At 40.3% G+C, this 26,905-nt stretch overlaps 1 protein-coding gene across 4 annotated transcripts in view; it reads left to right on the top strand.

Annotated features, from left to right (window-relative positions):
* The window catches only part of col22a1 (collagen, type XXII, alpha 1), a 302,096-nt gene that overhangs the window by 202,335 nt on the left and 72,856 nt on the right, over window positions 1–26,905 (top strand). For all 4 annotated transcript variants that reach the window (XM_043687854.1, XM_043687855.1, XM_043687856.1 and 1 more), the window contains 6 exons: window positions 6,674–6,727; window positions 12,293–12,346; window positions 16,878–16,931; window positions 21,687–21,740; window positions 26,430–26,483; window positions 26,606–26,650. In XM_043687854.1, the coding sequence (XP_043543789.1) occupies window positions 6,674–6,727; window positions 12,293–12,346; window positions 16,878–16,931; window positions 21,687–21,740; window positions 26,430–26,483; window positions 26,606–26,650 (315 nt within the window). The remainder of the gene's footprint in view (window positions 1–6,673; window positions 6,728–12,292; window positions 12,347–16,877; window positions 16,932–21,686; window positions 21,741–26,429; window positions 26,484–26,605; window positions 26,651–26,905) is intronic.

Consider the following 26,905-nt stretch of genomic DNA (forward strand, 5'->3'; position numbering starts at 1 on the left):
TCCAACTCAGCACCCTGCCCCCAACCCCACCAACACTGTCCCCTGCTCCCACCCCAACCCTTTCCAACACAATTGATTCACAGTGGGAACAGTAAGTACAAAGTAAAGGATATTCAACTAGTCTCCTTCAACAAAGGGAAAAAGGAAGCAAGGCAGCACCTCCTGCAAGTTTGCCACCCAGCCACAAACAACCCAGCCTTGGAATTATATTGCCATTTCTTTGCTGTCACTGGGTCAAGTTATAAAACTCGCTTCCAAAACACACACATTCTAGGACAGGCAAAACAAGACCCATGAGACTTCATAGAGGCATGGTATTCTAACCAGGACTTCATCAATAAACACATGGACTTGGATCCTATCTACCTTCCATTGAAAAAAAGAACTGGAAATGACATCACTCACCTTAAGAAACCAAGACCTATAAATAGAGAGGCGGGACCTACCATCAGCGCTTCACCGGACACTCTCATTGATGATGTTACCTCGACGTCTGAAAACAAACCTTCCAGCTCAGCAAGCTACCTTACATACTTAACTTCCCTACATCCCAAGAATTGCAGCGGTTCATGAAGGTAGCTCGACATTCCCAGTTCTCTAATGGAGCAGGTAATGGGGAAGAAATGTTAGATTCCCACATCCCATGAATAAATAAAATCCAGTGAGACCCCAGCAGCAACATGACTTTTAAATAATTGCTCTCCACTGTAGACTTATGGGCTAGTGGTTTTGACCAGGCTTACATGGTCAAGAATTTGAAAGGCTTGATGTGAATAAGAATTCTTCAATTAAAATCAGCCCGATTTATTCCCAATTTTTATTTGCTTCCATTACCTTTGATCCTGCATTTACTGGCTACACTTGGCCAAGATGACACTGAATCATACATCAGGACGTCAACTGGAGTAGGACCTTTGGAGGTGAAAAATTGAGAGCGGAAAGTTTAAAAAATGAATGGCATCAAGCTTCGTCAGATTTAAAGATTAATAATAGAACTACATAGATTTGCGTAAACTGTACTGCTCAAAAATAGCAATCCAAAATTGGGTGACACAGTGGCTCAGTGGTTAGCACTGCTGCCTCACAGTGCCAGGGACCTGGGTTTGATTCCAGCCTTGCGCGACTGTGTGTGAAGTTTGCACATTCTCCCTGCATTTGTCTGGGTTTCTTCCCACAGTCCAAAGATGTGCAGTTTAGGTTAAGTAGCCATGCTAAATTGCCCTTAGTATTCAAGGATGTGTTAGTTATGTGTATTAGTCAAGGGTACATGTAGAGTGGTGGGAGAGTGGATCTGGGTGGGTTATGCTTTGGAGAGTTGGTGTGTATTTGTTGGGCTGAATGGCCTGTTTACACACTGTATGGATTCTCTTTTAAAAAAAAATTCAGTCCATGCCAATGCAAATGCTGTACACAAATCTTTATCACCAGTGAAAATACAATGACTCAGCAAGCAGCAGTCAGTTCTTGTGATCATGATTTATACCTTCGAAAAGTTTCACTTAATGTTGAGTCTACAATCATAAATCATGAGTAGATATTGAGGAAAATTATGATCTGGCAATATGTCTTTGAAGCCAACTGTACAATTAAAATCAAAATTAAAATCCTGTTAGGAGAGAAAAGAGCTGACGTTTCGAGTCTAACTGACCCTTTTTTTCTCTTTTGGTTTCAGATTCCTGCATCCGTAGTAATTTGCTTTTATTAAAATCCTGTTATCCAGACTGATATCTCCATGAGAATGATTGTTACATCCTTTTTTTTTGCCACTGATTATGTCATAAAAATTAGTTTAAGTTGTTACATAGCAGTTGTCAAGTTGCTAAGCAACTGATTGTTATTCCATTATTGGTCTTACAATTCCAAATTAATGAGACAGAGACCCTGATTGTAACGGTTGATCATTACTAATCGGTCAGTTTTATGTCTTCAGAATTGCTCAAATTTTCTCCATGATCTCTCTGATTCACATATTTCCTATGTTGTGTCGCTTTTTCTTGCCATCTGCCATTCCCTTTCTTTTGAAACCCTGCACAATGGCTGTCCTACCAGATTTAAACTACTCTGGCAGGGCGGGAAGTGGAGCCAAAGCAGTAAGGGGACAAAAGAAAAGGTTGAGGATAGCACAGAAGTTAATGAGAGCAACTTAAATAGGTAAAGGCTGTGTTGGTAACCCCAGTATTGGAAAGGACAGACAAGAGTACAGCAGAAAGCAAGGGAAGTCTGGGTTAAACTGCATTTATTTCAGTGCAAGAGGCCTGACCGGTAAGGCAAATGAACTCGGGGCATGAATGGGTACAGGGGACTGGAATATTTTAGCTATTACAGAAACATGGTTGATCGAGGCACTGGTAACAAATGTTCTGGGGTAAGATGCTATAGGCAGGAGAGAAGGCAGTACTGAGAGCTGAATCTACATGTGTAGAACTGAGAAAAACAAGGGGCGATCACTTTCATAACATCATATTCTAGGACTTCCAATAGTCAGTGGGAGATTCAGAAACAAATATGTAAGGAGATTGCAGATAGCTGCAGGAATAATAGAGTTGTAATAGTAGGGAATTTTAACCTTCCTAACATTGACTGGGACTACCAGTGTTAAGTGCTTGGCTAGAGAGAAATTTGATAAGTGTGTTTAGGAAGAATTTCTTATGCAGTATGTAGATGGCCCGTCTAGGGAAGGGCCAAAGCCTCCTCTTGGGAAACAAGACAGGGCAGGTGACAGATGTGTTAATGGGGGAGCATTTTGGGATCAGTGACTATAATTCCATTCCTTTTAAAATGATTATGGAAGAGGATACGTCTGATCCACAAGCTAAAGTTCTAAACTGGGGCAAGTCCAATTTTGATGGTCTTGGACAGGAACTTTCAAAAGTTGATTGGGGGAGGCTGTTTGCAGGCAAAGGGACATCTAGTCGGTGGAACAGTGGCTCACTGGTTAGCACTGCTGCCTCACAGCGCCAGGGACCAGGGCTCAATTTCAGCCTCGGATGACTGTCTGTGAGGAGTTTGTACGTTCTCCCCATGTCTGCGTGAGTTTCCTTCGGGTGCTCCGGTTTCCTCCCACAGTCCAAAGATGTGCAGGTTAGGTGAGTTGACCATCCCAAATTACCGATATTGTTCAGGGATATGTAGGTTAGGTGCATGAGTCAGGGTAAATATAGAGGAGGGGAATGGGTCTGGGTGAGTTACGCTTTGAAGGGTTGGTGTGGACTTGTTGGGTAGAAGGTCCTATTTCCATACTGTAGGGAATCTAATCTAGTAAGTAGAAGGCTTTCAGAGTGAGTTAATAAGGGTTCAGGGCCATCATGTTCCTGTTAGGGTGAATGATAAGGCTGGCAGAAGGAGGGAACTCTGGGTGACTAGTTATTGAGGCCCTGGTCAGGAAAAAGAAGGAGTCATACGACTTGTCAGTGAATTCCATGAGGAGTATAGAGGGTGTCAGAGTACACTTAAGGGAGAAATCAGGATGGCTAAAAGGGAGCATGCGGTGGCTTTGGCAGATAAGGTGTTAGAGAATCCAAAGAGATTCTATAAGTACATGAAGGAGAAAAGAGGAGCTAGGGAGAGAATTAAGCCTCTTAAAGATTAAAATGATATGCAGAACCACAAGAAATGGGTGAGATCCTAACTGAATATGTCTCATCAGTATTTGCCATCGAGAAAAGCATGGATGCGAGGGAAGTTATTACAATAAATAATGATGTCTTGAAGAAATTCCACATTACAAAAGAAGTCGTGCTGGAGGTTTTAAAATGCATTAAGGTAGCTAAATCCCCAGGACCAGATGAAGTGTATCGCAGGACTTTGTGGGTGGTTAGGGAGGAAATTGTGCGGCCCCTAAGGGAAATATTTGTATTTTTGACAGCCATGGGTGAAGTGTCTGAACATTGGAGGGTGGCTAATGTGCCATTATTTAAGAAAGGCTGCAGGGGAATGCCTGGGAATGCAGTCAGGTGAGCCTAATATCTGAGGGGATTCTGAGAGACAGGATTTATAGGCATTTGGAGAGGCAAGGACTCATTTGGGATAATCAGCATTGTTTTTTGAGTGGAAAATCGTGTCTCATGAATTTGATTGAGTTTTTTGTAGGGGTGATCAAGAAAGTAGATGAGGGCAATGTGATAGATGTTATCTACATGGACTTTAGCAAGGCCTTTGACAAGGTACCAAATGGTAGATGGTTGAGTAAGATTAAATCTCATGGGATCCAGGGAGACCTAGCCAATTTGATACAAAATTGGTTTGATGGTAGAAGACAGAGTCTGCTGGTATAGAGTTACTTGTCAGACTGAGGCCTGTGACCAGCGATGTGCCACAGAGATCGGTGCTGGTTCCACTGTTTCTAATCATTTATATAAATGATTTGGATAATAATTTAAGAGGTATGATTAGTAAGTTTGTGAATGAGACTGAGATTGGTGGTATAGTGGACAGTGATGAAGGTTACCTGGGAATACAGTGAGATCTTGATCAACTGGGCCAGTGGGCTGGTGAATGACAGATAGAGTTTAATTTAGATAAATGAAAGGTGTTTCATTTTGATGGGTCAAACCAGGGCAGGACTTACACAATCAGGGATAGGGCCCTGGGGAGTGTTATAGAACAAAGAGATTTAGGACTACAAGTTAACTGCTCCTTGAAAATAGAGTCACAGGTAAATAGGGTGGTGAAGAAGGTTTTCAGCATGCTTGTTTTCATCAGTTAGAGTATTGAGTAAATGAGTTGGAATGTCTTGTTGCAGCTGTACAAGACATTGGTGAGGACACGTTTGGAGTACTGTGTGTAGTTCTGGTTATTCTACTATAGAAAGTGCATTATTAAACTAGAAAGAGTGCAGAAAAGATTGACCAGGATGTAACCTGGACTGGAAGGTTTGAGCTATATGGAGAGTTGGATAGGTGGGGACCTTTTCCTCTGGAGGGTAAGAGACTGAGGGGTGACCTGATAGACGTCTATAAAATCATGAAATGCGTAGCTCAATAGCTGGTAGGGGAGTCTAAAACTAGAGGGCATAGGTTCAAGGTGAGAGCAGAAAGACACAAAAGGGTCCAGAGGGGCAATTTTCAGAAGGTGGTGAGTATCTGGAATGGTCTGACATTGGTAATGATGGAAGCAAGCACAATTTTATCATTTAAGAAACATTTAAACAAGTACATGGATGGGTTAGGTATGAAAGGATATGGGCAAAAGCCCTTCATCATTCCTGATGAAGGGCTTTTGCTCAAAACTTTGACTCTTCTGATCCATGGATGCTGCTTGACCTGCTGTGTTTTTCCAGCACACTCTCAACTCTAATCTCCAGAATCTGCAGTCCTCACTTTCGCCATGGAAGGATATAGACCAAATGCAGGCAAATGTGATTAGTTTTATTGTAAAAACTGGGCAGCATGGACAAGTTGGGCCAAAGGGCCTGTTTCCAAAGGCCTCCATGACTCTTTTTCATTGAGGACTGTGGCTAGTGATTGAATCCCCTGTTTCATTTTAACTCCCCCTCATTTTTGAGAGGAAATTCTTCAACAGTGTAGTAAGAAACTTGATCTCACTGCTTCAAAGGATGATCGAGGCACAAACCCACAGAATATGTTGAAAAAATTCTTGGAAAAGCATTGAAAGCACCTACTAGGCTACAGATGAAATACTGTAAAGTGGGATTCGGCTTGATGGCAGTGCAGTGTTGACAAAACGGCCTCTTTTTATATGATAGGTGCTTCTCTGATCACTCTCTGGGACACCAAAAATGTCTTTAATTTATACCGCAGATGGCATTTGGCGGCCATTGGTGATAATCGTAACATTATCTCGGGCACAGAAATCAATCTTCCAATTTTCTGGTAAAATTAGGATTTTAACCTTTTGAATTAGACCAGGACATCCTTAAAAAGATTACATTGTGTGTTTTCTGAGTGATAACCATGAGTAAGACAATGGGAAATGCATTTAAGGAGGAGCTAAATAAGTACATTCAGGAGAACGGAATATTTAGTTATGATACAGTTAGATGAATGGTTCAAAGCAACAGTTCACCAGATTGGTTCCTGGGATGAGAGGATTGACTTATGAGGAAAGGCTGAATAAATTGGATGAATATTGTCTGAACTTTTGAAAAATAAGAGGTGCTCTTCATTAATGAAAGGGTTTGACAGAATACATACTGAGATGTGTTTCCCTTGGCTAAGATGAAGAGAAATTTCTTCTTTCAAAGGATTATAAGTCTTTGGAATTGTTTCACCAAGACTGAAGTAGACAGATTTTTGATCCCTCAGGGAATAAAGGAGATGGGCGTTAACTCAAGATCAATCATGATCATCTCGAATAGGAATGTAGGCTGAATTAGCTGGAAAAGTTTATAGTGCTGGAAAAGCACAGCAGGTCAGGTAGCATCTGAGGAGTATGACAATCGAAGATTCAGGCAAAAGCCTGACCTGCTGTGCTTTTCCAGCACCACTCTAATCTTGACTGTAATCTCCAGCATCCGCTGTACTCACTTTCACCTAAATTCGCCAAGTTGTCTATTCCTGCTCCTAATTCTTATATCCTTAACATAACAATGCAAATTATTGCACATTTCTTTCACTATTATCAAAAACATGAAATACCATCATGGCTCATTACAAGTAATTGTCCTCCCTGAATATGTTCTGCCACTAATCCTGTTATCTCTGCTATTGTTTAGGGAAGGAAGGGTGATCGGGGACTGCCTGGTTTGCAGGGAATTTCTGGACCTCTGGTGAGTGATAAACTTCTGAGAGCTTGCCCTCTGAATAAGTAAAGTTTAATTCCAGCTTTGGTCTTAGCTTCCTTCAGGCTCCATCAGGTCATTAGTCTGCAGTTCTAGCAGTCGCCACCATTCTTGGTGGTGCTACTGAGTCCAGCATGTTGCTGACCGTTTGACTGGTGATACTCAAGGGTTGAGACATTCGCATCAGTGGGAGCAAGAAATATACTTCAAAATAATTATAGTTGTTATTTGTTGTTGTTGTTTTTGTTCTCTTCCCTATTCCAGGTGACTTTATGGATAATGATAACATCCTTATATTAGTTCACTCTAAAGTGGTTCCTGGTGAAGGGCTTTTGCCCGAAATGTCGATTTTTCTGCTCCTCAGATGCTGCCTGACCTGCTGTGCTTTTCCAGCACCACCTAATCTTGACTCTAAAGTGGTCACTGCTATCACTGCAGAACGGGGTGGCATGGTGGCTCAATGGTTAGCACTGCTGCCTCACAGCACCAGCATCCCAGGTTCAATTCTGGCCTTGGGCAGTGTCTGTATGGAGTTGGCATATTCTCCCCGTCTCTGCGTGGGTTTCCTCCAGGTGCTCCGGTTTCCTCCCACAGTCCAAAGGTGTGCAGGTCAGATGAATTGGCCATGTTAAATTGCCCATAGTGTTAGGTGCATTAGTCAGAGGGAAATGGGACTGGCTGGGTTACTCTTCGGAGGGTTGGTGTGGACTTGTTGGGCCGAAGGGCCTGTTTTCACACTGTAGGGAATCTAATCATAAACAAATAATCCAGATCCACAAGCTAATGTTCTGAGGTTGAATTTGAATTCCATGATGGCAAAATTTGCAGACAGGAGCAATTTGATCATGTAACTGTAGATCATTCTGGTATAATGCCTGTTTGATCAACGTGAATTGGTAATAACACACTTGACGACTTGTGGATGCTTTTGGATGCTTTCTGCTGAACGGGTATAGCGATTTTGTATAGCAACCATCTACGGCGTGATTTTCCATAGACCAAAGTTGCAGAGGAACACAACTGTCGTGTTCTAGCAGAATGACCTGCACTGCCATTTATTGTAAAAACACAAAGAGTTCACTGATGTCCTTTAGGGAAGAAAATCTGCCATCCCTACTTTGGTCTGGCCCACAGATGAGTCCAGATCCACAGCTATGTGGTTGACTCTTAACTGCCATTTGGTCATCAATTCTGACCTAACCAGTAACACACATATTTACATACAAGAATGTTTGAAAATAAACTCAACAAAACAATAATATAAACATTCTGTATGCCTCAGTGTGACACTTGACAGTTTATCTACTGGTCTAGTCATTTTGGAGCCAACCTAATACAGTCAAATCTGCTACTGTACTTTGAAAATAAGAGAATGCACAAATGAATGACTTTCCCACCTCAAAACCCTCCCTAATTTGGCATCAATTATGGCAAATAGATGGAGGTTGTGGCATAGGGGTAATGTCACTGGTCAGATTTGCAGGTTAATCCTCTGTGGGTGCATGTTCAAGCACTTGTGGAATTTAAGTTCAAATAATAAACCTGGAAAATGTAGCTTTAATTTTACAATTGGCATTAAATAGAAACCTGTCTGGCACACTAATGTCTCTGAAGAAGAGAAATATATCAGCCTAACTTACCTGCCCTACATGTAAGTTCAGATCCAGTGCAATGTAATAGGTTCTTTGATGGATGAGCAAGAGAGTCAGTTGTGTCAAATATCTGTGAAGCTGGACAGAAACCCCTTCCTACAGTATTGATGGTCTATGCATACCATATAGACTGCAGTGGTTCAAAAGACCAACTCAAAAACCACGTTTTCAAGGGAAATAGGGGTGGCAAAGAAATGTTGACCGAGCCAGTGATATTCACATCCAATGGCACATAATATCCAAATGATAAATGAATTTTAAAAAAATAAACCTCATTTCAGGATGGCCACAGGATGGACAGTAGGGAAAATGTCACATTTTTGTCTATAGGGTGAGATTGGCATGTGATGGCATTAGGGGCAACATGGTGGCTCAGTGGTTAGCAATACTGCCTCATTGCACCAAGGACCTGGGTTCATTTTCACCCTTAGGTGACGCGGAGTGTGAAGATTGCACTTTCACCCCATGTCTGCATGGGTTTCCTCCCCAGTCCAAAGATGTGCAGGTTAGGCGGATTGCCCATGCTAAATTGTCCACCGTGTCCAAGGACTAGGTAGATTAGCCATGGGAATTGCAGGGTTAGGGTAGCAGAGTGGGTCTGGGAAGGCTGCACTTCAGAGGGTCAGTGTGGAATTGATAGGCTGAATGGCCTGTTTCCACACTGGAGGGATTCCAAGTATTATTTGGGCAAACTAATGGGGCCTTAACTCTGGGTTATATTTCATGTGAAAGTGTCTGATCCTGGCACTTGAATATGAAATGGCAAGTGTTCTGTTCCCAAACATGAACTTTCATTCCAAAAAATGCATGAACACAAAATTAAATTTAAAGTCATAGCCCACAAAATGTGGAATTGCCATAATAAGTTGTAAAAACAATATGATTTCTAGTAAATTGTCCACACTCTACTTAGCTGGTATAACTATTTTGTGAACCATGCTTAGACTTAACTAAGCGTTTTGGAGAAACATGTGAAAATTGTGAATGCACCTGTGTGCTTTTGCTCATTTCAGAAGCAAATGCTATCATCTTGTGGTCAAACGATGTAAGTGTAGCTCTGCGCTGCAGAATAAATTTCTGCAAAGTTGATTGAAACTTGAGGCAGAAATTTGATGACATCAGATCAACAGGCTCTATGTCATACAATTTGCCAGATTTCCTTTTTACTTGTCACTATGAAATTACACTGTGCAATGTGAACATTTAATGCTTTCATTGCAATTGTTGGTACTGTGCAAATCAAAGAGCTAAACAGAGGTAAGAATCAACCTAATTGAAGTCAATCAGGCTGAAGGACCTGAATGGGTTACTTTTGTTCTGTGCCCCCTAAAGTCCTCTCTGCTTGATTTTTATTAGAGATGCTGACAAGCTTAAAATCTAGTGGTTGACAATCTGTTAAAAGGGCAGGGCAATTAATTTGAGCTGATCATATTAGATGTTTGTATACCTTGTGACATAATTTTGCGGTCAAAAAACACAAAGCTAAATACAAATATGAGACTCCATTTGAACTATCTGGGTTACTGATTCATTGGTGATTGCAGTTTACCTCCCTCATTTCCTCTTGATGGACTCCAGATATTTTTGCCGACATTATCTCATCCAGGAAACATTTCCAGGCTTTTCAATGCTAAGAAATCTTTTGTGACATTAGCTATGGACTCAGCCCTAATTCTAAATTTATCCTCTAGTCACAATTTAACTTGGAATTGGTTTACCTTATTGATTCCTCAAAGTATCAAGTACCTCAAAAGAATCCTTCCCTTTTGAAGTTCTGAAGCATCATACCAGACTCTTAAAAGTTAACTTTGTTTCTGTCTCCTCAGATGTTGCCAGACCTGCTAAGTTTCTTCAGTATTCGCTCTGTGTTCATTTTTCAATGAGCTCCTTTCCAAGCACCCCATGCTTACATTCATAACTCAAATCTCAAATATGAAACAGCAACCTATGGATCTGCTCAGAAATATTCCAGGGTTTAATCCAATCATATGTTTCTAGCAGGTTTTTATTTGTATTTCTGAATTAAATACACTGAGGTAGAAGCTAAATATCCTTGCTCTATTTTTGTTTAGACCTGTGACATAAATATAAAGGTTGTCATTTTTTTTTAGGAATGATGTCCCACATCAGCATGAATGCCATCCAATCTAACATTGTGTCAGGCAATTTTACGGGTTCCTATTGACTGCCTGAGACAGGTATTAGGTCCCCATAAATCTAAATGTTGAATATAACATCTGCTTTAGATTCCTTATGTTACTATCACTGCCTTACTATCACAGAGTTTGTAAAACAGTGAAATTAAAACATTCAGTGACCCTCACAATTACTCAGTTGTTTCTATCTAGACTTGACAAATGTCAGATCTTGAATACCATATTTATAATTTTTAAAAAAACAATTTAATATTAAAAATGTAACTTTAGCAGAACACAGATGAACAACAAGACAATCTCATTAATATCTATGATCTAAGTCAATTTTCATTGACATAGCTTGCCCACCCACCCCCATTACCACTCCTACTGACAGAATTAAGGGATAATTTTATGTTAAATAAAATAATTAATTACCAGTTTAATACCATTTAAATGATGTAAACAAGGCCTCAAAATCCTTAGTTGATGTGTTGAATTGCAGGCATGCTGGACTGTGTATCTTGCATGAATTTTGAAGTCATTTGTCAATGCAAACAACTTCCACAGAACCCCTGGAGACTATTGCTTATTTCTTATGACTTTGTTTTTTTTTCTCAGACTTTCAAAAAGTTAATAAGTGGAGGGAGCAAAACTAGCTTTCTCATCTGGCAGCTTCTAACGCAAAACTGCATCCTCCCCAAAACCCCAGTCAGCACCAGTTTTCTCTTTGTTCTCTCTTTGTCATCATTCTCTCTGGTTGGCTGATTAGCGTTTGTCTTCTCTTAATTTATCAATTCAACATCCATCCAGCTGCCAATCCCTGAGCATAGCAACATCTCAATGCCAAATCATGTGCAATGTTCTTAGAACTGTGATTAGCCTGCATTATCTTTCCAGGCCAATTCCCCACAGTAAACATCTGCTTGTGTTCTCTCCTTTGTTTTTCAAACAAGCCGCTGTTCAGAATTCAAAGTTCAATTCCCAACTTCGACTCACAGTTCCAAAACAAAGTTAGAAAAACGAAAGAAAAAATACTTATGGTCTCAACAAATGACAGAAATTAGTCTGCACTGAGAGGAACCGAAGCCAGGATGCTCTGGATCAGGTTCTTCAATGAAGTTGAGACATTTCTCGTTCTGTTTTAAATGAGAATTGTTCTCCCCATCCACAATCCTTCTAATCAGAGTGTTCTCTCCTCTATTATTGTCTGACTCTTGAAATTTAACTTCGCACTGCTTTGTACAATGCGAACATGTGGAAGCATTACCATTGTAATCTGCTCAGTTAATATTAATGATACAGATGGTCTAATTCTGGGCTGGCTTTGTACCTCTGCCAAGCTTCACCATAAATAATTCATCATATTCTTTTCTTTCTTTTACCAAAGTATTTTACCACCTACCCAGAGGATATTGATTGTCCGCTTAAGTTTATTGGCCAGCTTCAACACTCTAAAGGCCACACCGTCAGTATTTGGAAAATATACAAGGCTTAAAACACAGTCTAATCGCATTCTTAAATGAAACTCATGGAAAGGTATGCTATTGCTTGGGCCATTGAGTATGGGCTGATTGTCAGTTCACCAAAGTGAAGGTGCTGAGTCTCATTATGATGTTCCCTCTGGCATCTCTGCTTGTGATCAATAACATTGACAGCAACATTTCTAAGGTCTGACTTAACCATTTGCCAAATGATCTTACTGACCTTTGGTAGAACTCCAACGGCATCATTCTTAGCCATGTTCTCTCTGTTACCATTTCTAGGGTCCTAAAGGAGATCCTGGTGCTCCCGGACTGACAGGGCGGCCTGGAGAACAGGTCAGAGAACTTGTGAATATTTTCGATTTGACAAAAACTTTGCATATTATTGGATAAAAAGAGAACGTCATTGATAATTTGTTACCAAACATGTATACAATTTAATCACTTTGATAATATCCTGTTGAAATTTTCTTGCGTTTCGTTTGCCTAATTGAAGAGCAGCCTCATTTATTTTCATAGCGTATTGGTTATAAAAGGCCATGGTTTTGTGGTCAGAATGTGTGGTACAGGATTTGCCAATTATTAGATTTTTCCTTGTATCTTGAATGTTAAATTGTTTGCTTGGGAAGTTGCTGCAAGGGTGAGCTAACAATATTTCAGTAAGGAAAACCAGGAAACTAATACCTGAGTGCTAGAATCTAACAACTGTATATTGTCTTAATAAATAAGATTGAATTATTGTTAAACCAGCGATGCAAGGACTGAGAAGGAAGTTTAAACTCGATGGAAAAGTAATGAAGGAAAGAAGGTTAAGATTCAGAGAGACAAGGGCAGAAAAGAACAACGATGAATTTTTAAAACAAAGTTACATCTTTAAAACTCTAATAATTGTTAAAACCTGAAGAATTAATCGCTAAACTTGTAATAGTTATCAGTACTAATAAACTATAGTTTTGGAATCATGTGTCGCAATACCGGTTCATTTTCCAAAGTTACTGTGTTCTTAAGTTTTTTCCAGAGAAGGGGTAAGTGGCCAGGCTCCAAATAAGCTGGGTTTGAAAGTTTTATTGGAGCCATTTGTTTACCCCTAACAGAGAGTGTTTCAGGCCAAAAGCTGTCATGTCTTTAAAAATAATGGTATAATCAAAGGGGAGTGGTCAGCTACCTGTGTAGCGAGCCTTCATTTAGATTTGAGTTTTTTTTGATTTAGTTCAGAACTTTAGTCAGTTCAGTTGCAACAGGGGATATGTGAAACAGGCTGCTGACCTCTCTCTATCTCTGTAACTTCAAGCCTGTAAGCTTTAATTTGTTTCATTTTTACTGTTTGTGCTGAAGGATATGTGTATTGGAGGTGTTGCGAGTATTTTCGGAACAGCATCACTAAGTCAAGGTTTGGATAGGATATGTTACCCGGTATTCTGTTTTCTGTTCTTTGTGTTTCATTCCCTAATTTTGTAAACAAATTTTGTTTAAAACATGGCAGCTAAACCAGCTAATTTATTCCGGGAATATCGGCTATACACTTAGCTAAAACAAATAGCAAAGTTACGGTCTGGACTACCTGCTTAAAAATATTTTAAGGGGTCTGCCCTAGTCCATAACAGATTGGGAGCTCTTTCCAGGATTTAAACAGTGAGTGGTAAATGTTAGTGTCTTTTATTTTGGGTGTTGATTTGGTTGCTTTAAACAGCGCTCAGATAGCAATGGCTCTTTCCATCACCAAGGAGTTTCTGGAAGTGGAAGAATTGACCTTGGGGGTTTTACAAAAGGCAAAAGAGACCAAGCTGTGGGAATTAGTAGACAAGCTGGGGTTGAAGTTACCTCTTAATGTGAGGAACGATGAGATGATTGCAGCAGTAGCTCAGTATTTAAATTTGCTGGAAACACCATCAAGAATGTAATGATGGCAAGAATTCAATTGCAAATGAAGCAGCTTGAATTAGAGGCAAGAGATAAGGAAAGGGCAGCAGAAATTAAACAGTTTGAATTACGATTAAAATTACAAGAGAAAGAACAAAACTCAAGGGCATAGTAACCTTGTAAAAGAAACCAGTATTGTGACACATGCTATTAAAAGGATATTTATACTGGACTGGACTAATGTTAAGTGTTTGCAGTGAGTTTATTTTCAACCTGCTCCTCAAACACAGCAACTTCTCACCATTCATTATATTGCAGGAGTGAAGCACTCAGTGAACTTGTTTCTTTCAAGTTAATAACAAATGGAGCAATTTGCCAGTAACTTGTAGCTGCCTGAGATTAGCTGTTCGCCCAATTCTTGCCTGAAGTTACTGTATAATTTGTTCATAATCAACATTGAGCACCATGAGCCCTAATAATTATTTTGGCAGCAAATTATAACCCAACATTATTCTTTTAAAAGTAGTGTTTTTGAAAGTTACTGCATAAGGTAAGGGAAGGTAAATTTTAACTTTGTATGGTTGTTTGAATGTATGAAAATATAAATCTAACTGGCAGTTTTTCCAATTTTTACTTTTGTTAGCTGTGTCTGTGCACAGTTGGATGTACATCAGTCTTAGCAGTCTGGGCTACCTGCTTAAAACTGTTTTGAGGGGTCTGGCCTAGTCCAAACAGATTGGGAGCTCTTTGCAGGATTTAAACAGCGAGTGGTAGGTGTTAATGTCTTTTAGTTCGGGTGTTGATTTGGTTGGTTAAACAGCGCTCAGATAGCAATGGCTCTTTCAGTCACCAAAGAGTTTCTGGAGGTGGAGGAAGGGAATCTGGATTGTTGCATCTGAAATCCTGGGCTTAGTAAGTGTGGTATGGATCTATATCATATACCCAATTGGACAAACAAAAAGTATATGTTCAGGACTCCAGTAACCTGAGCATGAATCTTCACTCCCAGGTCTGGAGCATAGAATCAGCTAATTCCAGCTCTGCAAACCCAACCTGGAAGAAGGTGCCCGAGAAGGTTAAATATTTGTTCCAGAGAGGAGGTTGCTAGGTGCAGGCATACATGGGGGTCATGGTGAGTGACACGGGAAGATTTTTGGAAGCTTTCTGATGCTTTGAACAAAAGGTTGGTGTCGGTGATCCACAACCTTATCGAATTTATGAAAAAAACGTTGTGAAGATAACAGCCCTCAAACTTCGCTTTCTCCTATCCATCCATGAACCTCCCCACTCTCAACCCTTGCCAAAGTTTCCACCACTTCGACCCTGATACCCACCACCTATGACAGCTCACCACTCCATAACTTACCTACTCCTCCCATCTCCATGGTCTGACATAGCTTCCATCCAACTCATTACTTCCAACCCATTTCAATTCTCTGGCCATATACTTACCATGCTAATTCACCCAATATCCAGTATAGGCAGGTAATAAGACCCATTCTGTGATTAAATAAATTTCAAAGCTGTCTATTGATTAATTCACTATTGCAAAAAAAAAACTAAGTGATCAAAAACAATCACGAGATTTAATTTCCTTCAGTCCTTCATAAAGCATTGCAATTCACATCAAAGAACATAGCCATTTAGAACAAAGACATGTAGCATCTCATTTTCTGCCCCTGTAGCCCCAAGGACTCAACATTGAGTTTTATAACTTCCAAGCCTGACTCTGTTTTTCCATGTTTTTATCCATCACCATGCCCTGGTCTTGTCATGACATGGATTGCTTTCAGCACAGCCTACCCAATTTCTCCTACTCTCAGTTCTCATTATCACTTACTCAGCTTCTCTTCTGTCCTGGCCTACCATCCACAATCCACCTTTCTGCCGACCCCTTTCTCTCTGTCTCTGGGCACCGTCTCTATGTATTGGCTCACATCTGCCCACACCCCATTCCCCAACCTCATCTTCAGCATAGATACCACTTTTTATTCTAGCTACTATCTGTTCCTATGAAGAGTCACTGGAATCAAAATGATGACTCTGCTTTCTCTCCACAGATAATGCCAGACCTGCTGAGTTTTGTCAACAATTTCTGTTTTTTGTTTCAGATCATCAGTGTTTGCAGTTTTTTTTAATGTGATCATCTGAAACTCTTACTCAAATTGTGAACTGACAGGCACCCCACTGTGATAATCATGAGTCATGAAATCAGGATCAATCAAATGATTATAATCCTTAGACTTTTTTAACACAGATTTTGCAGTTTTCTAAACAACAATTGAAAGACAGAAAATTAAAATGCCTTGGCAGATTTACAGCTCCCATTAATAGCTTTGTTGACAACTTCAATGAGAGGAACAGTGAGTCACCTTTAAACACATATGTCTACTTTTAATATTTGCCAAGGGATCCTCATCTCCCCAAAGGGCATCCTGTCTCTCCTACAGGGAAGTTGTCTCAAAGATATCCTGGGACCATATCCAAAAGGGTGCACACATCTCCAAAAAAGGTACCTACCTCTCCAAAGAAGTCCAGCATCCTTAAACCTTGTCCAACTGGTTCTAAACTGCACAGGTTGTGACTGACATCTCACTGGTGAATATCATACTTGATTGAAGCAGCTCTGATTATAAACATGTGTAGATGCTTCCACGAACCATGGGTTTGCAAATTATGATCAAAACCCATTCAAAAATACCCCTGCCAAAAATGGTGGGGCCCTGATTCAGAGGCTGACTTCTCAATTCAAGCCTCTCTGCTCAAAAAAGGTAGAGACATTAAAAAACAGCAGAGTTTCCCAAGTGTTAGATTCCTGTTTGCTCAGTCAATATGTGGCTGAAAGGTATAATGGCAGAAAGTTTTTGGCAGAATTATTTGAGAAATGCATTCAGTGGTTTTAATCAGATATTAAGGATGTGTGTGCTTGGTTGTGGGAAGTTCTGGTTTACTTTCTGGATAATGATCAGTATTTGTTGCTATGTAATTCATATTTTATTTTTCATAGGGACTGCCAGGTGAAATTGGCTTTCCAGGAAAGCCAGGTCCAATTGGAAAACCGGTAAGAAAAAAATACTGTCATTTTACTCTGTTATGGACACAGTGACGGCGGAGCTGGAAATCCATTTTAGTGTAGAATTCATTCCCTTGATTTATGGAAATGTCTGAATTTGCTATTATGGAAAAGATAACCATTATCTTTAAGACAAAACAAGATGATACAGAAATTTCATTCCAATCTGTTTTCATTGGAGCATGAGGAGCAGGAGTAGGCCATTTGGGCCATCAAGTCTGCTTCAACTAAATCATGACTGATCCTCCAACTCAATGCCATTTTTTTTCACCATCCCTGTACTCTTTCAAATCTTCCATGCCTACTAATCCATTAATCTTGTCTTCACCATAATGACTGAGGACTCATAGCCCTCTGAGGTAGGCAATTCCAAAGATTTACAACACTGAGTAAGGAGATTCTTCCGCATCTCAGGCCTAAATTAGCTACTACCACCAGTTGCAAGTTCCCCTCCAAATCATTCACCATCCTGACTTGGAAATATATTCACGCTGTCGCTGAGTCAAAATTCTGGAATTCCTTCCCTGAGGACATTGTGTGCAGTTCAAGAAGATAGCTTACCTCCATCTTCTCAAGAGCAAATAGGGATGAGCAATAAATACTGGTCAGCCAGAAAAATAAGTATTCCTATTCTAAGACTACATTGCCTGGTTCTAGAACACATCACCCTGCCCCAAGCAAGGAAAACACCCTCCTTTGTATTTACCCAATTGAGCCTTACACGAATTGTGTATTCTTCAATACATCATCACCGATCCTGCATGGAATAAGTTTAGAATAAAAAACAAGATTTTCTAAGATTTTATATCATTGTATGATGCTTTGCATGCAATCAGCAAATACATTGGACCAGTGTATATTTAAAGTCAACCTTTGACGGCTTGAACATGAAGATTTGATGCTACATCAGTTGGGGTCTGTGACTTCATAATTCCTGTGGCTGTCAACAAGAGGTTAACTATTAAGTGAAATGTTTTCTTAAAATCTATCCTGGGAAGCCAAGAGGTGTAATCAAACACAACCCCATCTCAGATGCATATGAGATGTACAATCGTTGGCTTCTTATGACCAGGCCCTCAATACAGCAAGCCATTGTCTTGCTCAAAATGCAGTTCCATTGCCTTGATTGAGCAGGAGATATCATTCGATTGAGGCAAGTGAGACTGCCCAGGACAGTAGTACTGAGCTGGCTCCTGCATTACTTTGCCTCTCAAAGAGTAGTGCAAATGGCACCAGTGAGAATGTGTACAGGGTATAAACAGGCAGGGCAAGAGTTAAGTTCTGAGAGATTCAGCTGAGCGTGACTTAGATCAGATAAGGACTTACACTTAACTATGGGATGCTGGAGGCATGGTAATGGGTTAACAAGGTGGGAAAGCAGTCATTATGTAGAGCCATTCAACAATATTGAAAGCATTCAGCATGCAATGTCAGCTAACAAGGGGAAAAGTATCCATTGTATGAGTCCAGTTAACAAAGCTATTGTATAACAGTAAAGGGTGTGGCCTCTGCTATCGATACTTGTTGATTGTAACGGTCACCCTATTAATATGTATGTTGCCTTAGCTGGACGCTTCTTCCTGTAAAATGGCTATATAATTAATTGAGAAGCTGTTGTTCGAGAGAAGACTGTGAACTCATGTCTCTGTGCACATGGGCGATAGTTCTCTCTCTCCAGGCCCTGGAAGAAAATGGTAAAACAACTGAGTTCCCAAGCAATTTGCTTCAACTGAAAAGGGTAGGGGGGGTGGGGGCGGATGGAGGACGAGGAGGAATGGGACGACACCAGAAGAACGTCAAGCATAGTCAACATCTTCAGAGGAAGTCAAGGGAAAAGAAGAGGGATCCTGATGGAGCATGGCCACCCAGACTAAACACTAATACCTGCTATTAATAGACAAGCATGCCACAAAATTCCACCACATCCAGGCACATTTCAGCTGTCTTCAGTGTATCTTTACACTTGTGACACCTCGAGTCTTGTGGTTTCAAACAAAAAAATGACTTATTGCAAACAGCCACCTATCTACGAATTCCTCAATCTTACATTGTCATCCAAGGATCGAGCACCAATGACTTGTGTTCACCTTGTCATAGTCAATACGACTATGAGAAAGTGAGGACTGCAGATGCTGGAGAGTCAGAGTTGCAAAGTGTGGCAGTGCGCCACAGGGAGATTCCTGATGAAGAGCTTATGCCCAAAATGTGGACACTCCTGCTCCTCAGATGCTGCCTCAATATGACTATGAGACTACTCTGGGACAACAATATGTGCCTCTATGAAATGAAGTTTACTCTGAGGTATTAACTTTGGAATAAGTACCAAGTGATCCCCTCTGTTCATGGAAGACAGTTTCTCTATCATTTTCCTCATTTTTTTAAGCGGTGACTCAGTTTCTCCAGCAAAATCCAAAGCAATCTGGTTGATCCTGTGTCTGACAATGAAGATGCCTGTGCAGACTTCATCTGGAGCCTCTGCCAGCTGGTGATCTACTGGTGAAACTGGTAGTCCTCGAGCATTAGAGTTCTATTGTGAGTGACAAGAAAGCTGGAATATCACTGGGAAATAGATGCTGGAGTGTAGCATTGTGAATTCAGTCCCAGGAGAAGAAATGAAGCAAATGGGAGGCAAGCGGTCACTGGAATTTGAAGGAAATCATGAACTATATTGTCAAAAGGAAAAAGGGAGAGTTTTAAAAAATTTCTGTGACTTCGTGTTCACTGCCATCTGAATGGGTTACTAATAATTTCATGAGATCAGTGATAGGATAGTGAAGAAAGCGTTTGGTATGCTTTCCTTTATTGGTCAGAGTATTGAGTACAGGAGTTGGGAGGTCATATTGCGGCTGTACAGGACATTAGTTAGGCCAGTGTTGGAATATTGCGCACAATTCTGGTCTCCTTCCTATCGGAAAGATGTTGTGAAACTTGAAAGGGTTCAGAAAAGATTTACAAGGATGTTGCCAGGGTTGGAGGATTTGAGCTATAGGGAGAGGCTGAACAGGCTGAGGCTGAGGGGTGACCTTATAGAGGTTTACAAAATTATGAGGGGCATGGATAAGATAAATAGACAAAGTCCTTTCCCTGGGGTCGGGGAGTCCAGAACTAGAGGGCATAGGTTTAGGGTGAGAGGGGAAAGATATAAAAGAAACCTAAGGGGCAACCTCTTCACGCAGAGGGTGGTACGTGTATGGAATGAGCTGCCAGAGGATGTGGTGGAGGCTGGTACAATTGCAACATTTAAGAGGCATTTGGATGAGTATATGAATAGGAAGGGTTTGGAGGGATATGGGCAGGGTGCTGGCAGGTGGGACTAGACTGGGTTGGGATATCTGATTGGTATGGACAGGTTGGACAGAAGGGTCTGATTCCATGCTGTACATCTCTATGACTCTAATTACTACAGTGGAAAAAAACTCCATTAGTGTAGCTATGTCATCTAGTGCCAATTTCCTGCCTTGTCTCCAAATCCCTGCACACTGTTACCATCCAAACAGGCTAGCCAATGCCCCCTTGAATGCCTCAGTTGAACATTCCTCCATCACTTTTCCAGGCAGTGTATTCTATACCCTAACAACTCATAGTGTGGAAAAGGTTTCTCTCATACCATCCTCACTTCATTTGCACATCACTTTCAAACTGTACCTTCCTGTTCTTGTTCTTCTCTTCTGTCCAACTCACTTACAATTCTGAAATCCTCAAAAAGATCCCTTCACAGCCTTTTTTCTCTCCAGGGTGAATGTCCTGATTTCTTCAATCTATCATTATAGCTGAGGTTTTTCTTACATGGAACCATCCTATAAAATCACTTCTACATTCTGTCCAATGCATTCGCATCTTTATTATAATGCGGTATGCATAACTTTACTCAATACTCCAGCTGAGGTCTAAAAAGTGTCTTATATAAATTCATCCCCTTGCTTTTAAACTCTATGTCCCTATTGATAAAGCCAAGAACACTGTATGCTCTATTTACACGTCTCTTCTTTTGTCCCACCAGCTTCAATGATCTTTGCACTAATATCCCCAGGTGCCTCTGCTCTTGCATGCCTTTTAGAGCTGTGCTCCAATTTTAAATTGTCTTGCAATATCCTTCTGACCAAAGTTCCAAACCACACTTCTCAATATTGAACTTTATCTGCCACTTATCAGCCCACTCCATAACTTGTCAATGTTCTTCTGTTGATCTGCACTGTCCTCCTTACAGTTTACAATTCTTCCAAGTTTTGTGTCATCTGTAAACTTGAAAATTGACCCCGTATACCAAGATCCAGATCAGTCAGCAAGGCTCCCAATACTGGCTCCTGGGGAACTCCACTACAAACCTACCTTCAGCCTGAAAAATATCCATTGATCATTATTATATATTTTCTGTCACTCAGCCAACGTCGATTCTCCTGCTCCTCAGATGCTACCTGACCTGCTGTGCTTTTCCAACGCCACACTTTTCGATTTTGTTTTGTGTTTATTTAATATGCAGTTTGTGGTATGTTTGACCAAAATTTGCCTGACAGTTCATGTTTACTTCATGTTAATTCTGGGGGTTAGAGTAAAATGTCATTTGCTTGCTGAATTTTGAAAGTAACATCAATTTTGTTTCAGTTAGTAACTAACTGAGATTTCAAATCTTATCGCCTTTAAAACAAAATGTTACTTGTTAAATGAAATTTAGAGCCTGGTCTTGAATCATAACACAATTAATAAGAATTTTCCAAAGGTTTTTTGTAATTAATGTATTTACAGGGTCCACCTGGGATAGATGGGAAAAATGGCTTCCCTGGACCTCCTGGAGTCAAGGCAAGTATTTTGTTTTTGCTCCTTGTTACATCTTATGATGTTATCCTTTTAAACTTGAACCCAATGCTGAAAGTTTGACACAAATTATCAATGTTGAATTAACTCACTCCATGATAAATGAATGGTCTTGCATTTTGTATGTTGGACCATAGAGCCAGAGAAATGACCAGCACAGAAGGGGGGCCATTCGGCTTATATTGTCCATGCCAACACAAAGACACTCACATACACTTTCTAATCCTATCTTCTTGCACATTGCTCATAGCAGTTTACAGCACTCAATATGCAGAATCGGATACATTTTGGAGGAGGTTAGAGTCTCTGCCTCCACTCCAAACTAAGGTAGCAAATTCCAGACACCTACCACACTCTGCATAAAAATGTTTTTTCAGCCATCCACTCCAATCCTTCTGCCATTTAGCTTTAGTCTATGACCCCTCAGTTTAAACTGTATGCCAAGGGAAATAGGTTCCTCTGTCTGTCTACTCAATCCATACCCTTTACATTTTTTTATACTGCAATCATACCCTACTTCAGTTTTCTGTGTTCCAAGGACAACAACCTCAATCTCTTGAATCGCTCCTCCGAGTAACATTCTGGTAAATCTTCTCTGCACTCTCTTGAAAGGTATTACATCCTTCCTGTAATGTGGTGATCAGAACTGCATACAACACACCAGTTGTGGTCTCACCAGTGTGTTGTCTGAAGAGTGGTTATTAGTCATATGAGTGTGTTTCTCATCTTAACTGCAGCCCAAATAGGAATCATTATTTGTCATTTTCAATGCCTTCATCCCAAAAAAAGAGATATTGAATTAAATCCACTTTCTTTCCCTCTCTACCTGGTCGTCTACTCTCTAACATGTTATCCAGGTCTCTAGACATTGTCATGTTGTTGACCACATTATTTTTACAAGCATGATTTGTATATCTTGAAGAACCTTCTCAGTTCTTACATAGCATTGATTCCTGCTGAACTGCATTTTTTTTCTTTCCCTTCTCCCACAGAAATAGACTGCACTTTATGTAATTAATAAAATCTTTAATGTATGATGTCTAAGTTACCACAATTGCTTCTTTTAAAAAGTACTTCATTAATTTTGAAGCACTTCGGATAGCCTGACATCATGAAAGGTACTGTGTAATGGAGAAAGATTGCAGAAAGCTACAGAACAAAGGGATTTGGGAGTCCTAATCAATGAATAACAAAAAAGTAATATCCAAACTCAGCAGATAAGAGGGAAGGGATATAGAATAATCGCCTTTATTTCAGAAGAAATGGAGTGTAAATGTGGGGACGTTTTGCTAAAAGTATGCAAATCACTCATCAGACCACTATGCAGACTAGTCAGAATACTTTGAACAGTTTCAGACCCATTTTGTAAGGAAAGATTTAGTGATAATGGAGGCAGAAAGTGAGGTCTGCCGATGCTGGAGATCAGAGCTGAAAATGTGTTGCGGGAAAAGCGCAGCAGGTCAGGCAGCATCCAGGGAACAGGAGAATCGACGTTTCGGGCATAAGCCTTCCTGAAGAAGGGCTTATGCCCGAAACGTCGATTCTCCTGTTCCCTGGATGCTGCCTGACCTGCTGCGCTTTTCCAGCAACACATTTTCAGCTCTGATAATGGAGGCAGTCCAGAGAAGGCTCACTGAATTGATCCCAGGAATGGAGGCATTGTCATCTGTGGAGAGTAGGCTGGGCATGCACTCATGGAATTTAGAAGAATCCAAGGCAACCTTGATGAAATATCCAAAGTCGTTAGGGGACTGGATGGACCAAAAGGGCATAACTTTAGAATAAGGAGTCACACTTTTCAGACAGAGATGAGGAGGTATGTCTTCTCTTAGTGGGTAGTGCATCTGTGGAATTTTTCGTCACAGAGGGTTGTCAAGTTTGGATAAACAAATATATTCAAGGCTGATCTTTAATCAGTAAATGAGTCAAGAGTTATATTGAAAAGGCAGGAAAACAAAGTTGAGGATAATTAGATGAGCGAGAATCTCACTGAGGGGCAGCGTAGACTCAATGGGCTGAATGGCCTCCCTCTGCTACTATGTCTTATAGTCTTATAATATTATGCTCCCAACTAATATTATGGCTGGGCAAGTCATATCACAGAGTAAACTCTGGCCTGATAGGATTTTTTTAAAGTTCAAAATAGTAGGCTTTCATTGAACATAAGCACATAAGGTTGCAGATTCAGTTTTCAAATAAAAGTTTATTCCACAAAAGAAATAAAACAATGGAAACCAAATACATTAGTTAAATGGAACATGGTTTGAAAGATTCCAAAACACTCAGAATACCTGAAATAACTACACAAATGCTGGTATTCCATCACCAACTCCTCCTTTATTTACATGTGCACAGTACACTGGTTGTGACCAGTCAGCTCAGAGTCAGTCCCCTGACCTAAGAAGATTCGAAATGCTCTGTTTATACTTTTCTTTCGTTTACACTACTGCAGTAGTGCTTATTTCCCCCCAGCATCCATGTTGTGTACATGTAGATGTAGGACACAGTGAAGAAACGAATGCAGAAAACTTTATTCGTATTCCACCACTAGGAAGAAAATGCACCGAGTGGCCAGGGAGAAGCAATACCTTTCTCATCAAAGGCAATGCCTAAGTGAATGAAAAGGTAAAGGGGAGGGATTAAATCAAAGTAGAATTGGAGGAGGAAATAAAACATTCCACACCCCTCAGCGTCCATCTGAAAACCTTGAGGGTGTTAGTGAACACCGTGTGCTCCTTCTCCAAGGCCCGAATATAATGCCCCATTTATATTTTCCCCCCACACTACCACCTAACAGTGGCAGTGCTTTTTTTTTAATCTTCTCTAAACTAGAGGGAAAAGACAAAGAAATTATCCTCCTCAGTACCAGCAGGAACACAGTGACTGTGGAACCAGCAGCACAGAGTCAGTTAGCGTAGTGCTATATTGGTCAGTCAGGGCTTCCTGATTGCCCCAGATTAACAACCCCAATCAAAGATCTGTAGTCAATGAGGTCTAGGAGAAAGTGAAGACTGCAGATGCTGGAGATCAGAGCTGAAAAATATGTTGCTGGAAAAGCGCAGCAGGTCAGGCAGCATTCAAGGAGCTTATGCCCGAAACGTCGATTCTCCTGCTCCTTGGATGCTGCCTGACCTGCTGCGCTTTTCCAGCAACACATTTTTCAGAGTCAGTGAGGTCTACCTGGTTCCAAACACTACAAAACCAAAATCCCATCTATTCCTCAACACCATGAAGAACTTTCCCTTCTCAATCAAATTAGTCGGTTAGACTTGACTGCTCAGTCTTAGCTCCGATCCTGAGCTGTGCAGTCTTTTCTTTGAGTTGTCGTACAACTGAAAGCTTAGGTTTTCTCAGTCTTTTAATGATCGGCAGAGTTCCAACCAAACACTCCTGGTCTGGAACTTCCACAAGCTGCACTCTTTTTTTTTAACAGAGGTAACTTATTTCCTAAATTCCTCTGGACAATCTCCTTTCTCTAGGAGAAACTATGCTTGCATCAGACATTAGTCAGGTCCCCTTTGAACTGCCTAACAACTTCCCAATCTCTTTTTTTTTCAAAAATAGAATCAATCCCTGATATTTCTAAAACCAAAAATAAATGAATAATTTTAAATGCTTTCTCTGTTCTGTCATAAACACTCATAATCTTAACAAATACACTCCAGGAAGCACATTCTAATTTAAAATCGAGATACTAGAAATACTGAATTACTTAATTTTTAGACCAGTGCCCACATGCAACTAGTTTAAAATCCAAAATCTTCTAACAATATTTCTGTGTCTGTGTGTGTGTGTGTGTGTGTGTGTGTGTGTGTGTGTCTATATATATATATATATATACATTTCTTTTCCCATTCTCACTTATTTATAATGTATCATTGTCACCTAATATAATAAATTAAAAATGTTCCATTAATCTCTTCAAATCCAGACACATCCTCACACCCCTGTCAGTTTATATCACATTCTTTTCTCTATGATTTGAGATTATGTGAGTTCAGTCTTTGTTATTTTTTACCTCAGCATTGATGGTAAACATTCAGCTGCCCTAAACTCACTTGAAATTATTGCATGTCTCTATTCAACTTGCCTGTTCACTTTTAAAACTTATTTCAGCCCAATTTTTTGTTCAGTCTTCTTAATCTCTCCTGTCATAGTTCTTCATGGTCATTTTTATCTTCATTCTGAAAGTACCTTGAGGAGCTTTTACTTAGCACACTGCTTCGATATAAATGATCAATTGCTAGATTTATGGATCTCCCAGCTTTGGAGATTAACAGAAACCCTAGAGAGAAAGTGTCAAGTCCGGAAAAACTACCTCATTTGATTTTTACAGCAATGACCTGTTTTTACTCCACAAACAAATGGGCAATAAGTAGCTGGTCTAAATAAGGATTAGGAATCAGCGCAGGCTTTGTGGGCTGAAGGACCTGTTCCTGTGCTGAATTGTATTGTACTATATAAACCTTATAATCTGTGAACATGCCATTGTGGCTGTGACTTGTATGTTAATATTAAGGTGCAGTTTTGATTTGGATGTGCAGACATGCAGTCAAGATTTAATGCTAAAGTGATATTGATCACATGAAAAGCAGTGGATTGAAACAATCGCTTTCAATGATCCCTGCAGATTATATCCCATAATTACTCTGTTTTCATCTTTGGCTAACACAGGGAGAAGCTGGAGATCGTGGGCTAGATGGCATCCCTGGAAAGCCTGGTGAAATGGTAAGAGCGAAAACATTACACGTGCTTAAGATTTAATTTGAATGTATGAAACAGTTCCTTTGCGTTGTGACAGGGAAATTGCTGATGCATGCTGAACATTGTGTTTTTTTTTGGTGGAACAGGGAGAAAGCGGGATACCAGGTACGACGGGGCCCAGTGGACCAAAGGTAAGGAAAAGACATTCAACTCTATTCCCAACCATGAATGAGTTCATTCACACTTTGTGTGCTATGAAAACCTATTTCCTCCTTATTTCAGCCAAAGTTTCTAACAGTGATGGTTCCAAAGCATTACTGAGCCTCCCACAGAATTGCATGCTATCTGTAGAGTAATCTTGAAAACAAAGCTCCCAGGTTCAATCTCTACTAAGTAATGAGCAGCTGATCTGGTGCTTTGTCATGGCAGGATTCTGTTAGAGATCA

The sequence above is a fragment of the Chiloscyllium plagiosum genome, chromosome 4, assembly GCF_004010195.1.
Source record: "Chiloscyllium plagiosum isolate BGI_BamShark_2017 chromosome 4, ASM401019v2, whole genome shotgun sequence".
NCBI lineage: Eukaryota > Metazoa > Chordata > Chondrichthyes > Orectolobiformes > Hemiscylliidae > Chiloscyllium > Chiloscyllium plagiosum.